The 16,428-nt window shown below is 42.1% G+C and overlaps 1 protein-coding gene across 7 annotated transcripts in view; it reads right to left on the reverse strand.

Moving 5' to 3' along the window:
- Positions 1-16,428, reverse strand: part of LOC140626460 (testis expressed protein 56-like) — a 31,551-nt gene that overhangs the window by 13,792 nt on the left and 1,331 nt on the right. For all 7 annotated transcript variants that reach the window (XR_012025627.1, XR_012025624.1, XR_012025622.1 and 4 more), the window contains exons 2-3: positions 8,039-8,237; positions 16-238 (exon numbers count right to left, since the gene is read on the reverse strand). Coding sequence is in view for 1 of the 7 variants with exons in the window: in XM_072814269.1 (XP_072670370.1) it covers positions 16-238; positions 8,039-8,237 (422 nt within the window). In the remaining 6 variants the exon portion in view is untranslated. The remainder of the gene's footprint in view (positions 1-15; positions 239-8,038; positions 8,238-16,428) is intronic.

Consider the following 16,428-nt stretch of genomic DNA (forward strand, 5'->3'; position numbering starts at 1 on the left):
CATAGGGAGTCTTACATCTTTCGACATGAATCGCTGTTGCCAGGAACACTGAAACATTGTGCCAGGGGCCCTGCTTTGAAAAGCGTTCACAGCATTACAGGCTGAAATCATGTCTTCAAACACCACGATGGCACTTTGCCGTCCACAGAGGGTGACTGACTTAATTGGCCCAAACACGGACAGCCTCTGGATTACTGACTGAAGGTCTTCGGTGGGTTGCATGTTTTCTTTCAACCATCTAGCAAAGGATCAAATGGAGCAGTAGTAGTATTAGAAAACAAACACAAAAAAAAGATAAAAGAATCTTTGTTTCATTTCCCCCCATAATTTAATAAAAGGGCTTGAAGGGAAAATTGGGTTATTTCCCTGGAAATAAAAGCAGTGTTCTGGATCAGTTATTATATACTTATTTATCACATAGTCTTCATTCCTTTTTTAAAAAAATAGACTTTATTTATTTATTTGAGAGAGAGCACAAGCAGGAGGCAGGGGCAGAGGGAGAGGAAGAAGCAGGCTCCCCACTGAACAAGGAGCCTGACTCAAGACTCGATCCCAGGACCCTGAGATCATGACCTGAGCTGAAGGCAGACACTTAATTGACTGAGCCACCCCGGCGCCCCTACACCTACATAGTCATTCTTGTTTAATGTGGTATGTTCTAAAAGGCATGCCTGCAAGCTGCCTTAACTGTCTTCACAATTTTCTGTTTTGATTAGTGCCATATATGTTAATTGACAAAGACAAGGGTGTAATTCCAGTGGCTACCAAACTGGCAAGGAATATTTTGCTCTTCTAGATACCCTCTTTCCTTTTCAATCTTTTCCTTCAAGCATCAGCGTCCAGGTAGCCAACCCACTGAACCTATTACTTTTTAGGTCTTCATTTTTTCACTCCTAGTAACTGTAATCCAAATTTTTAGTCTTACAGAAAATATATGAAAAGTAGTAGCCATGAATGTTTACTGAGCACTTACTGTTTGTTACTAGCATTCAATGGCCATCATCCCATTTTATCCTCAAAAAGCAATGCCAGAAATTGAAAATGAGGTAGGTACTGTCGCTACTACCTTTGTACAAGTAGGGATGTAGGGGCACAGGGATTTAAGTAGCTTTGGCAGAGTCCAACTCCCAGCAAGTTTTGGCAGAGAGTTCCAGTTCCTGTATGTTACCCTGAGCCAGCCATTGCCTACCCTCCCATTCATTTCAGCTAAAAGCTCTGGGCACTGCTTGCAAACGCCGAAATTGAAAGCAGATCGATTGTGGTAGGGCATCAAAACAGAGAAGCAACTGCACAGGGAGGAGTGTCTCAGATTGTGGGAAATGCAGAAACAGTTGCTGGGCTCTCCTGAAGGTGTGACTTCCACCTCAAAGGGAGACCCCTATTAAGCAGGGCTGTGGTGGCCACAGTGCAGAGGGCCAAATAAAACTTGAGATAAAAACATCTTTCTGACCAGGAAAAGGGGGATAGAGAATAAGGACAACCCCAGAGCAGAAAGAGAGAGAGAGATGTTCCCTAACCCTGAATGAACACACGCGGGTCTCAGGTTCATAAGACCGACAAACAGAGTAAAATCTTCGAAAACTGAACTGGTATTTTTTTTTTTTTAAGATTTTATTTACTCATGAGACACACACACACACAGAGGCAGAGACACAGGCAGAGGGAGAAGCAGGCTCCATGCAGGGAGCCCGACGTGGGACTCGATCCCAGATCTCCAGGATCACGCCCTGGGCCGAAGGCGGCACCAAACTGCTGAGCCACCCGGGCTGCCCTGAACTGATATTTTAACCACCACCCAAACAAGCTCCAGATGGTGTATGTAGTTTGAACCTTTAGCAGGTTGATTACTTGATAAAAACAGAAACAGCAACATTCTCCAGACAACTGTAACAGGGCACACAAAAACAATATTCTCCAGATAATGTCAGCAGGACCCTGGATCCATGCAACCCAATGTTCACATTGTCCGTGGTACAATCTGAAATGACATGCAAAACCCACGAAAATGTGAACACTGGGGTGAAATAAAAACACATGCCAAGAAAAAAAAAAAAAAAAAACATGCCAATCCTGAGATGATCTGGATGGGATTGTCATATGAGGACTTTAAAAGTGTATTTTTATGAGTGTTCCACAAGGTAAAGCACACTTGAAATGATTAAAATGATATGGTTCTTCACAGAAACACAAACTACAAAAGAAGTACCAAATACAAAATGTAGAACAGAAAATCTGAAATTAAAAATAATTCTCTGCAGGGTCTCAATAGCAGACTCGGCGACAAAGGAAGGAGTCAATAAACTTGGAAGATAAATCTACAAAAATTAATGTGAAAAACAAGAAAACACTGGGCAAAGATGAATATACCATGAAATCCACAAGATGGTGAACTAGGAAGTCCTAGGGCCTCATTTCTCCACAGAAACATCAAATAAACAACTACAGAAACTAAAGAGCTATGGCAAACAAGTGAATGTCCAACAAAGAAAAATCACATTGAAAATTAGAGGAAATCATGTGATGTTCTTACTTGTCCTTGTACCACTCACTACCCTACATGGTGTGGTTGGAAGAAATTTGCCTAATTCCTGGCTCCCTCCCATGGGATAGAAGGAGCAGAGTGGAACTTGCTTGCAGCCTTCTGGCCTGTCTGGGCTGCCTGAGGAACTGTTTGCTGTCCCGCCTGACTCACAGCTCAGAAGGGAAATGTTGACATAATTTGGATGTGAGACAAGAAACCATGAGAGGCAGTGGCACACAATGAAACACATGAAAAGTATAAGCTGACTGCAGACCTATGGATGCAGGGAAGGAGATCATCAAACAGGAATCCAGGGGCACCTGGGAGGCTCAGCCTGTTAAGAGGCTGACTTAGCTCAGGTTATGATACCAGAATCCCAGGATCAAACCCCACATCAGGCTTCCCACTCAGAAGGAAGTCTGCTGCTCCCTCTGACCCAATCCCCCCTTATGCACTGTCTTTCTCACACTCTCAAATAAATAAATATAAAACATTTCAAAAAACAAACAAACAAACACAGGAATCCAATAGAACACTTAAGGCACTGAGAAGAAGCCAGAGACTCTTCAGGAAATTAAGACATTTAAGAGCAGCCGAGGGAAAATTAAAAAAGAAAAACAAACAAACAAACACACAGACCTAGACAGAAAGCATGACCAGAAAGACATGAGAGGGCCCAGGCTGATCTGAAGAGTCACAGGCCCACTCATTATCTTAAGAGGGGCTTGTTTTTGCAAAAATGTCCAATTTTCAACAAAGGGTCATAAGGTATGCAAGGGAACAAAAACATGGCCCATTCAAAGGAGGAAAATGTTCAGAAACAATTTTTTTAAAAAGGCATCAGATCTACTAGACAAGAACTTTAAAACAAATGTCAAATACCTCAAAAGAGCTAAAGATAAACATGAACAAAGAGCTAAAGAACATCAGGGAAACAGTATGTGAAGAAAATAAGAGTGTCAACAAAGAGATGCAATTTTTATTTTTCTTAAACTAAACAAATTTTGGAGCTGAAAATGACAATAACTAAATGGAGAAATTTGCTAGAGCATTCAATAGCAGCTTCAAACAAGTGGAAGAAAAATCAGCAAACTTAAAAAGAGGTCATTTGAAATGATCAAGTTTGAAGAGCAAAAAGAAGGAAAAATGAAGAAAAGTGAATAGAGCCTAAAAGACTTACGGGACAGACTCCATCAAGCCGACCAATGTAATCACAAGGGGAGTTCTCGGCAGAGAAAGGGTAGTGAGGTGGGAGGAGGAGAGAAAGGGACAGGGTGATTATTTGGAGAAAAAAAAAAAAAAAAGAATGGCTAAATTTGAGGAAAGATGTGGATATACAAATCCAAGAAGTTCAATGAACCATCAGTAGGATAAACACAAAGAGACCTACAGTGAGACACATAAACAGATCTGGCAAAGACAAAAAGTGAATCTTGAAAGCAGCAAGAGAAAAGCAATTCATCACATAAAGTCATCTCCAGTACAATGATTAGCAGATTTCTCACCAAAAACCTTGCAGTCCAGAAGGCAGTTAGGATGATATATTAAAATACTGGAAAACCAAACCAAACCAACAATTATCAAATGATAGCTCTACATCTGGCAAAACTACCTGTCAAAGATGAGGGCAAAATTTAAGACATTCCTATACAAAAACTGGGGATGTTCATTACCAGTATCTGCTCCCCAAAAGAAATACTAAATGGTGTCCAAGTTGAAATGAAAGGATACTAGTAACCCAAAGCCACTTGAAAGTATAAAGTTCTCCGGTGAAGGTAAATACATACACATATATAAAAGCAGTATTTTTGTAATTTTGGTTTGCAACTCCACTTTTTATTTTATCTAGGATTTAGAAGACAAATACCTGAGATGTAATTATAAATCTATGTTAATGGGTGTGTAATATATAAAAGTAATTTGTGACATCAGTAACTAAATGGAGGGTCGGAGCAGCCATTACAATTAAGTTGGTAATAATTTAAGATACTTGTTATAGATTATAGATACAGATATAAAAAATATATAGGGGTGCCTGAGTGGCTCAGTCAGTTAAGTGTCTGCCTTTGGCTCAGGCATGATCCTGGGTCCTGGGATCGAGCCCCATGTTGGGCTCCCTGCTCAATGGGGAGTCTGCTTCTTCTCCTGCCTGCTCCTGCACACTCCCTCTCTCTTTCTCTCAAATAAATAGATAAAATATTTTTTGAAAATAACATATATAGTTAATAATCTGTGATATAATCTGTAATCTAGATTTTTATAACTATAGGATGTTATATGTAATCCCCATGGTAACCACACACACACAACACACACACACAGACACACACACACACACAAAACCCCTAGAAGATACACAAAAAGAAATGAAAAGAGAACCAAAATGTGTCGGTACAAGAAATCAAATAAGCACAAAGTGAAGCAGTAATGCAGGAAATGAGGGACAAAAAAAATATGTAAAACATAAAACAACATGGCCAAATAAGTACTTCCCTACTAGTAATTACTTCAAATGTAAATGGATTAAACTCCAAAAACCATAGACTGAAAGAACGGATGATAAAACCAGTCAGAATTCAATTATATAATGCCCACAAGAGTCTCACTTTAGATTTAGGGACATATGTGGGTTAGAAATGAAAGGATGAAAAAAATAATCCTTGCAAATAGCAAAAAAGAACAAGGATGCCTATGCTAATATCAGACAAAGGAGACTAAAAAGGTCCTATAAGAGATAAAGACATAATGGTAAAAGGGTCAATACAGCAAGAAGATAGAACAGTTATAAGCATTTACATGCCAAATATTAGGCCTCCAATAAATAGCAATACCATATGATATATAATAATAATATTTATATGTATATATATCTACACGATGTGCCGTATGGCATAAGGGCAGACCTATAAACAATGGAATAGAGAATTCAGAATAAAAGTTGGCGTACACGATCAAACGTTGTTGTTGCCAATGGTGAAATGATTTGACGAGGGTACCAAGACCATTCAATAGGGAAAGGATGATCTTTTCAGTAAATGGAGTTTTTTGTTTGGGTGAAACAAAATGTGTTATAGACAGACAGTGGAACAGCATGCAGCCTTTATTTTTTTTTAATTATCTGTCTTTTTTTTAATTTTTATTTATTTATGATAGTCACAGAGAGAGAGAGAGGCAGAGACACAGGCAGAGGGAGAAGCAGGCTCCATGCACCGGGAGCCTGACGTGGGACTCGATCCTGGGTCTCCAGGATCGCGCCCTGGGCCAAAGGCAGGCACCAAACCGCTGCGCCACCCAGGGATCCCTTTTTTTTTTTTTTTTTTTAATTATCTGTTTTTTGTTTTTTTTTTTTAATTTTTTCATGCAGCCTTTAGAAGGAAGGAACTTTTGTCACAGGCTACGATGTGGGTGAACCTTGAAAACACGCTCAGTGAAATAAGCCAGACACGAAAGGACAAGTACCGTATGGTTTTACTCATTTTAGGTGTCTAGATTAGGCAAAGCCGTAGAGACAGAAAGTAAAATAGTGTTTGCCAGGGGCCAGAGGAAGAGGGAACAGGGGGTTAGTGTTCAATGGAGACAGAGTTTCAGTCTGGGAAGATGGAAAATTCTGGAGATGGATGGTGGTGATGGTTTACACAACAACGTGCGTGTACTTAATGCCACTGAACTGCACTCTAAAAAACACGGGAAAAATAGAAAAGTTTGTGTTAGGTACATTCTACCTAAATGTAGGTAGAATTGATACTGATAAAAATATTTTTAAAACAACAATATTTTAAAAATATTTTTAAAAACAACACAATTCACCATATTAGTGGAAAAAATTAATTTGATCAACTTGATGGATATAGAGGAATCATTTGGCAAAACTCAGTGTCCATTATGATGAAAACTAAGCAAACCAGCAATGGTTATGGACTTCTTCAAACTGATAGAAGTAACCTGCAAAAGCCAATAGCCAACAAAATACTGAATTATTTTCCCCTGACGGTAAGAACAAGTAAAGGACGCCTACTTTTACCAGTCTTAGCTCTAAAGGATACCAAATGAATGTTTGTGGAAGAAAATGTGAATAAATATGTCATGTTTTATGTTTTAACAATCTCTGGCTATCTTTTCAGAAGCCAAACAAAGTAGGTTGTAAATTAAAATATGTTAGTTCATGTCAAGACATTTATGGCCTGAAACTGAGGTGTATACACTTTCCATGATTGTGAAATTGCTTTTTCTTCTTTTGTTTTTTTTATAGCCCTCCAAAGTGTGGTCAAATAATCTTAACTCAAGTCATCAGGAATCATTACTTAAAATAATTTATACCCTTAATCTGGATACAAATGTCATGCCTTGCATTGTCCAAGAAGAAAATACCACAGTGAGAATTATTTTATAACGTATCTTTGGCTTCTTTGAATATGGATTTTAAGCCAAATTGCCAGGGTATGCCACTGAGGATACAGGGGGTGGGGGGGGGCAAGTAAACAAGGAAATTATTTCCATAGAACAATGACCCCAGGGGGAGCTTCCAGTACAGGCAAAGTCATGAGCTGGAAATCCCTCCCTGTGTCTGTTACCTCATAAGTGCTAAGTAGAAATTCTTTATTAGATAAGGTACAGCAACACATGCAGGGATACTAAAGAAACAAATATGGAAACATCATTTGTCTGGCATAATTAGGGAAAGAAGCAGACCAACAGAGATAATTTGCCAAGGAACTGAAGTTTGTAACTTGTTGGGGGTTTTGTTTGTTTAAGAGGGAGCATGTGCACATGAAGGGGGAGGGACAGAGAGAAAGAGAGAGAGAGAGAGAATCCTAAGCAGGTTCCACAGCCAGTTCAGTGCACAGCCCAAAACGGGGCTTGATCTCAGAACCCCGAGATCATGACTCCAGTCAAAATCAGTAGCCAGATGCTTAACCAACTGAGCCACCCAGCTGCTCCCAAAGCTTATAACTTTTAGTGTCAGAACCCAAGCAATTCCACGACCCCACTGTTACCACCTGGTCTGAGGCCCACCATTCCTCTTCTGCTTCCACTCTTGCTCCCCTACGGGCCAGGGAGGTTTCAGATCTGATGCATCACCCCTCTTTCCAAGACCATGAAACGGCTCCCATCTCTATCAGTCGACTACACAGAAAGCCAAGTTTCTATTATTTATGTTATTGTGTCCTAGGCCCCAGGTCGTGCTGGGGCGAGCTGGTGCTTCCTGACTCATGCAGCATGAAAGTGCCACAGCTCCATGAGTGGGTCCCTCCAAGAATCCCATTCCAGCCTTGTTAGATCTCTGCTCACACCTGTCCCTGTCTCCCTGGGTTTTCTCTCACTGAGGGCTCCTCCAGACACCTGGGTGTGTGAAGATGGGGCTTATGTGCTCTTCTACATAGCAAGACTTGTCTTCATGCTTACCATATACCTCAAAAAGGACACGAAGTCATTTTTTTAGCTAAGGCATAAAGGGGGTGTCTGGTCACCCTGTATATTTCTCAATATGTTGGTGGCAGACAAAAATTAGACACCTACCTGACAACTATGGTTGACATTGGAGGCTCCTCCATTTTTTTTTTCCATAAATGGCATTTCTTCCACCCACGATTTGCATTGTTGATGGATTTTCTTCTCCACAGGGGTATGCTACTTGGCTTTGGGGTCGCATTAATCTCTTTTGGAAGTTGATGTCGTGCTAAGATCCTTTCTAAGCCAGAGAATTCAGGATTCTGACCTGGTAAGGGAATAAACATTAGTGCGATTCGGTGTGCCTTTCCATCTTTGCATAGCAAGAGTAACATGGCCCTGATTTGAGGAAGAATATCTATGCCACCTCGTAATTGCTATTGAGCTCTATGATTCCTTCACCACAAAAATATTGCCGAGCAACACTTAGGCCCTAGCCTGGTCCTGGACACCTAACAGACGCACAGCAAATGAATGAGTGAACGAACAAACGAACCAATGTGCTGCCGCCACCATAAATACTGAAAGCTATTTAAGCAATTTGTGCCTGATTCTCAAATTAATGGCAATTTGCTCTACAATTACTTTTATCTTCAGAGATATTAGCCAGACTCTGCATTGACATCACATCCACTGCTTCACATGGACCTCATTTGGCCTCTGACCAAATCGCTCATCTCAACGGCACCGGGAGCTTGTGCCAGAATGTAATTCAATATACTGCTTCCTCCATCAAAATAGTCCTGGTACCAGACGGAAGGAAGAGAGGGAAGGAGGAAGGGAAAGAAAGGGAGTCAGTAGAACTACATGGTGGATTTGGTGACGTAGCTGATTTACACTGAAGTGTAAGCTTCTTCTCTCTCTGCCAGCTGGTAACGGTTTGAGAACCAAAAGCCAGTGTGCAGGCTACACTACGAGTGGCTCTGCAATCCATCTGGGAGCAGTAGAAACTAAGAGCACGGTCATTGACCTAATACAGGATGAGGGCTGAGCCCCAGTGATTCAGGGGGACCCTGCGTAGAACTTAGACCAGAACCCATCCAGCCTCCCTTGTTTCTCAGACTGAAACACTGATGGTCCCTCCCACTCAGGCTAATTGGCACAGGCCACAAAGAACCAAAAAGTGACCCAAGGGGCCATAGCTCGGCTATCTCACTAGATGATGTAATGACTAATAGATTGATCCTTAGAGGCCTGAAAATCCTTCCAAGTGACCAGGGCTGGAATCTGGGGCTGCAGCCCAGGGGTCTCAGGCCTGGCGCAGCCAGCTTCCTTGTACTGCTCTTAGAAGCAGTGTATTAGCTCAGGATCCCACAGCTGGGCCCCCAGAAGCTCTCACAGGCACTGGCATGATAGGGGTAGCATATGGTTTGCTTTGATTGTCAGAATTGCAAAGTCAATATTAAACTGAATTAATTAATCCAATTCAGTATTTGATGACATCCAGCTAAAAATATTTTTTTCATCTTGAATGAATTGTTCTTTATTGTCTTGTATACACATATGTTGGTATTGTAAACTGCCTCAAATCCTTTCTGTAAGCAAACAGGGATACCAGAAAGAGAGAAGAACATTTGAAAAATACCACAAATTCTCATATTCTCCAGGATTTAGTACTGGGCACCAAAATGAGATAAAAACTCAGAATTCACTTTGAATATTTAACTAGGTCTTACTGATGGCTTCCTTTGAAAATATAAGCAAGTTCCCGGTTTTGAACGAAAGCACAAAAACTATAGGGATCCCTCAAAAAATTATTAGAAGTAGGGGCTCCTGGGTGACTCAGTCAGAAGAAGGGCATGTGACTCTTGATCTCAGGGTTGTAAGTCTGAGCCCCATGTTGGGTGTAGCGATTAGATGACTTAAATAAAACTTTTTTAAAAAAGAAATTATTGGAAGTATAATTATATTGAGTATAAATTCATAAGTGAAATTTTACTTAAAATTACCTAAAATTTACCTAAATTTTGGACTGTGGGCTGCTTGGATGGTTTTTGTATTTCTTATTTTTATTTTTTTTAAGATTTTATTTATTAGAGAGAGAGAGAGTAAGTGAAAGAGAGAGAGCATGAGTCTGCAGAGGGAGAGGGAGAGGCAGGCTCTCTACTGAGCCAGATGTAGGATTCGATCCTGGGACCCTGGGATCATGACCTGAGCCAAAGGTCAACGCTTAACCAACTGAGCCACCCAGGTGCTCCTGTATTTCATATTTTAATGTATAGAATGCAATACATGTTAGATGGGTGGGTGGATGGACAGAAGAATTGGCGGATGAATTAGTAATCACGTTACAAATCAGCGTAGATCAAGTACACAAGTACCTGAGCCAAGTCCACAAGCCAGTGTGTGTGTGTGTGTGTGTGTGTGTGTGTGTTTGTACCAGAGGCAGTAAAAATAGGTAACTGACAACTTCAGATTTTAAAATTATTTGTTGCTTTTGCACCTTCTAATGGTCTTCTTTAATGTGCACATGGGAAGTCATGGATTTGGTGGCCATCAGTGGCCGGCTGGCGTGTGAACCGTACACACACACTGCTTCTAGAGTTGCTCCCGCTGGTCTCTCCTCTGAGTCCCCTTACTCCGTGGAAATCACTCTTCCTGTCTGCCCTGCTTCTCTCTGCATCCAATTAAGCAACCTCCCAAATGTACCTGGGGGACAGGGGCAGGGAAGCCATGAATTAACCAAGAGAGGTATCTTCTTAAGCATGAAAAACAACATACCAAAGCTTTAAACTTCCTCCCATTTTCTACTTTTTTGGTTTGGTGCCAGTCATTGAAAGAACTCGTTTGGAGAATGTATTCAATGTCACAAAACCGATACTAAAGCCATCTCAGGATAGCTCCTTACACCATTGTGCTGGGACCGGGGCTGGGAGGAGGAAGGCAGCCTCTCCCATAGGCTTGCGATGTTTGGGGGGCAGTTATCTGAGCACGGTAGATCTAAATGCATATGGTATAATGGATCCTCATTTCTCATTTTATGTTGTTCGCATGATTTAACGTCCTATTATTTAAAATTCAAGAAAAAAAAAAAAAACCACCCTGTGGTTTCTTTTTTTTTTTTTTTTTTTTTTTAACATTTTAGGTTTTTTTTTTTAATTTTTCTATTTATTATTTATGATAGTCACACAGAGAGAGAGAGAGAGGCAGAGACACAGGCAGAGGGAGAAGCAGGCTCCATGCACCGGGAGCCCGACGTGGGATTCGATCCCGGATCTCCAGGATCGCGCCCTGGGCCAAAGGCAGGCGCCAAACCGCTGCGCCACCCAGGGATCCCTACCCTGTGGTTTCTAACTCTAAATCTTCAGCTCTTTTTTTCTTTCTTTTTCTCATGGCCCTGGGTAACAAATACAGTCTACTGCAGGCCAAGCTTCCCTGCAGGTGCAGATGGGGGGCACGAGGAGAAATAAAACTTATTTTTAAGGTCAGGTGAAATTTCTACCAGATAGAAGGCTTTAGACATATAGCAGTGAGACCCTGGAATCCATTATTGAATTCGTAATCTGATGGATGATCGGGTGAGAAACAGGGTCACCTCTTCCAGATGCACCTTCAAGGCCATCACTAAAAATGGCGTTCTGGAAACGAAACAGCCTCTTAGTGAAGAATTCAGGGTTGCAGAGGCTAATGTCCCCTCAGTGACCCCTCAGTGACCGGATTCTGCTCTAGGCCCAGGTCTTCCAAGGCGCACACATGGGACTCTGAGGAAACATTTCTACCTCCCAATACCATTCACCTCGTCTAGATCATGCACTTTCAACAGCTTTCCAACCACGGCCAAGAATCCCTACGGCCCAGCACCTCTGAGACAAAGGGACCTCAGTGATCTTGAGCAGCGCTTTTCCCTGGCAGGAACACCACCAGTGGCTGAAGGTGCATCGATACCTATTAGTGTCTACAATGGATGCTAAGGCAACAAGACTGAAATCAACATATCATCGGAATACCACCGGTTGATGGTAAATCAACCCGCTTCTCCAACCTCACATGAACACTGGATGCATTTTCAATGGTAAAACTGCATTTTAATTACAAAGATACATGAGAAGATTTCCATTGGAATAAATAAAACCAGACAATGGAAAAGTAGTGCACACAGTCAAAGGGAAAGTCTTCATTCCTCTTTCTCCAGAGGTAGATGCCGGCCTGAATGCGATGTGTCTCCTTCCAGAACTCTTCCCTCTGCAGGTACATACATGTTTGTATGTACAGGTGTATAGGTTTGGGGGCTTTTGGGGTATAAATTGAATCAGTGTTTCTTATTTTGTTTAGAATTTTGTTTCTTATTTTGCTTATTTATTAATATTCTAAAGTGCGTTTTGTAAATATTTGAACGTCACCTTCCTTTTTTATAGTATTTCGCAATATGGGTGTATCTGTTTATTTAGTCATTCTGCTGTTGAATGACAAGAGGCTCTTTACAGTTTGTCACCGTTATAAACAATGGTTCAGTACACACACTCCTTTCTGCATCTGAGGCACAGGTGTGAGAATTTCTAGAGGACACTAACTAGAAGTGGAATTGCTAAGTTGAAAGTCATGCGTAGATAATGGGACGTCAAAATGTGAGCTATTCTGTTGTTTCAGTTTTGTCCTAAGGCCATACAGTCTGAGAAAAATCCAGTAGGTGGCAGTTACCCACCTACACGCAACATACCTATCTCTTTAAGAAAAAGCTAAACATTCTTTAAGGCATGGTGAGATTTCTTTAGACTGAGTTGTAATGCTGTGTAATGTAGAATCTCTCCTCCCGCTGGCGACTGAAGGTACTTTAATAGAACTACCCAGGACCCACGATTCTATGGTCAACTAACCTTCAACAAAGCAGGAAAGAATATCCAATAGAAAAAGTCTCTTCAACAAATGGTGTTGGGAAGCTGGACAGCAACATGCAAAAGAATGAACTGGACCACTTTCTTACACCAGACACAAAAATAAATTCAAAATGGATAAAAGACCAAACTGGACCACTTTCTTAAACCAGACACAAAAATAAATTCAAAATGGATAAAAGACCTAAATGTGAGATAGGAATCCAGCAAAATCCTAGAGGAGAACACAGGCAGTAACCTCTTTGACCTTGGCCACAGCAACTTCTTTAGACATGTCTCCAAAGGCAAGAAAAACAAAGGCAAAAATAAACTACTGGGACTTCATCAAGATGAAGAGCTTTTACACAGTGAAGGAAACAATCAATAAAACTAAAAGGCAGCTACAGAATGGGAGGAGATATTTGCAAATGACATAGCAGATCAAGGCTAGTAATCAGAATCTACAATGAATGTATCAAAACCAATACCCCCAAAAAAACCCAAAAAATCCAGCCGAGAAATGGGCAGAAGACACAAACAGTTATTTCTCCAAAGAAGACCTACACATGGCCAACAGACATGGGAAAAATGCTCCACATCACTTGTCACCAGGGAAATACAAATCAAAACCACATTGAGATACCATCTCACACCAGTCAGAATGGCTTAAATTAACAACTCAGGAAACACCAGATACTGGTGGGGATGTTTGGAAAGGGGAACCCTCTTACACTGTTGTTGGGGACGCAAACTGGTGCAGCCACTGTGGAAAACAGTACAACAGTTCCTCAAGAGGTTAAAAATAGAGCTACCCTAAGACCCAGCAATTGTAACTTGCCCAAAGGATACAAAAATGCTGATTTGAAGGAGCACATGCACCCTAATGTTTACAGCAGCACTATCAACACGGATAAAGAAGCTGTGGTGTGTGTGTATATATATATGTATATATATGGAAAAAGAATGAAGTCTTGCCATTTGCAACAACGTGGATGGCTAGAGGGCATTATGCTAAGCAAAATAAGTCGGTCGGAGAAAGACAGACAGCACATGATTTCACTTATATGTGGAATTTAAGAAACAAAACAGATGAACACAGGGGAAGGGAAGGAAACATAAGATAAAAACAGAGTGGGAGGGGCGCCTGGGTGGCTCAGTCAGTTGAGTGCCCGACTTGATTTCAGCTCAGGTCATGATCTCAGGGTCCTGGAATCCAGCCTTGTGATGGGCTCCCCGCTCAGTGCAGAGTCTACTTGTCCTTGTCCCTCCCCTTCTACCCCCTGCTCACTTGTTCACTCTCAGTCTCTATAAAATAAATAAATAAAATCTTTAAAAAAAAAACAGGGAGGTAAAGCATAATAGATTCTATACTTAAGAGAACAAACTGAGGGTTGTTGGATGGGAGGAGAGTGGGGGGGATGGGGTAACTGGGTGATGGGCATTAAGGAGGACACTTGTTGGGATGAGCACTGGGTGTTATATGTAAGTGACGAATCACTAAATTCTGCTCCTGAAACTCATACAACACTGTATGTCAACTAATTTGAATTTGCTATTTTTTTAAAGATTTTATTTATTCATCAGAGACACAGAGATTGAGAGAGAGAGAGAGAGAGAGAGAGAGAGAGGCAGAGACACAGGCAGAGGGAGAAGCAGGCTCCATGCAGGGAGCCTGATGTGGGACTCATCCAGGGTCTCCAGGATCACGCCGTGGGCCGAAGGCGGCGCTAAACCACTGAGCCACCCAGGCTGCCCCTAACTTGAATTTAAATTTTTAAAAAATGATAAACGAACAAACAAATAAATAAGAGAACTACCCGGGGGAGCTGGGCTGTGTTCCCTAACACCCGATGTATTCCTTTCCTAGGACTGCCATACCAGTGTCACAATCTGGGTGGCTTATAACAACAACAACAACAACAAATGTATTCTCTCCCATCTAGAGGCTGGAACTCCAAAGCCAAGGTGTCATCAGGCCCATGTTCCCTTTGAAACCTCCAGGAGAGAATTCCTCATTGCCTCTTCCTAGGTTTTAGTACCTGCCAGCAATCCCTGGTGTTATCCTGACTTAGAGCCGCATCAGTGCAATCGTTCCCTCTGCTGGCATGTGGCCACCTTCCCCCTCTTACAAGGACCAGTCATGTCAGATTAGGAACGCACCGCGCTCCAGTCTGACCTTACCTTAATCACATCCGCATGTCTCTCAAGACCCTATTTCCAAAGAAATCCACATCCTGGGATACTGGGAGGTTAAGACTTCAACATATCATTTTTGGGGACACAGCTCAGGAAGCACAAGATAAGTGGCTAGGACCACAGCTGCCTGTGGCCACAGAGGCAAAGGTCAGTGCTGAGAGCCAGTTATGCTTTTGCCAAGTGGGTGAAGGTATGAAGGACAGGGGGCCAGGTTTTCTACAAGCTCTGTGCTGATCCCCTGGAAAGGGGTTAGCCTTGAGTCATCTTGAGTAGGATGTCAAGAGGGCTTCCGTCCACCGGTGAAGCAATCTTCACTGAAATACATCGGGGGCGCAGCCGACAGAAGCTGGGGCAGGGGTGGGGGTGGAGGAGGAGACATATCAGCAGGGGGTGAGTGACTGAGACACCTGCAGCAGGGGAACCCACCAATTCCCCAGGAAAGAAGAGGCCGGCTTTGGAAAGCTGCCACCCCTAGAGGCAGGCACGGATGACAGGTGACAACCTGATATTTCACTGTCAAGGAAATCGTTTCAGTTCTTCCTACCCTCACGCTTGTCAAGCCAACAGCAGCCCATGAGCGGGGATGGAGGGATCCTCCAAGGAAACCTCCCGCGCCACCAGGCATCCTCCCGGCCCGAGTCTCCGTCAGGCCGGAGCAGTGGGGAGCACAGAGGTTTTACTCTGGATAAGCGTTTGGGATTTGGACATTAGGGTGGGCTTTTTGTTATCTGAGTAAGACCAGGAGAGCTATGAGATCTGCTCATGATTTCACTCAAAGGTGATGAGCCAAGAACCACAGAATGGGCCAAAGGGGAATGCTGTGAGAAAAAAGAAAACTATTTTCTACTTCCTCTTTGCCAAGCTCACCTCATTTATTAAGCCAGTAACGTACATTTTAAATTTTTACAAAGACTTTCAAATCGTCTTCGAAAAAGCCTGCATCAATAGGCATGATCGCGAGGGCACTAATTTCCCCCGCGTGTCCATCATTATTGATCTTTCAAAATGTGACCAGTATGATGGCCTAAAAAATATCGCCTTGATTTACCTTTTACTTCCTTGATTACCAGAGTGTTTGAACATCTCTCCCGCCTATTGATAATTTGTATTTCATCCTGTGAATTGCCTGTCTATGACATTTATCTCTTCTAGTAGTTCGTTCCTTATGTTTTCCTTGATTATTTTTACATAACCGTTAGTATGACCTGGATGATGGGGTCAATTCATAACACTGTGCCTTCAGGCGCCAGGGACTACCCGCAATCCAAATGGACAAATCTGCCATCAAGCCTTCTTCCCCCGGACTTGTGTCTTAATCACTGTGGCAGCTGCTACTTTGCTTTTTTAAGTTCATGGGCACAATCGGTTACCAGCCACCTTTGTCCTTCACTGAAGCTCGAACACTTTAGGACGAGGCTCCTCCCAGTTCTGCGAATCAGTGCAGTTATCACC

The sequence above is a fragment of the Canis lupus genome, chromosome 37 (genome assembly GCF_048164855.1).
Source record: "Canis lupus baileyi chromosome 37, mCanLup2.hap1, whole genome shotgun sequence".
Lineage (NCBI taxonomy): Eukaryota > Metazoa > Chordata > Mammalia > Carnivora > Canidae > Canis > Canis lupus.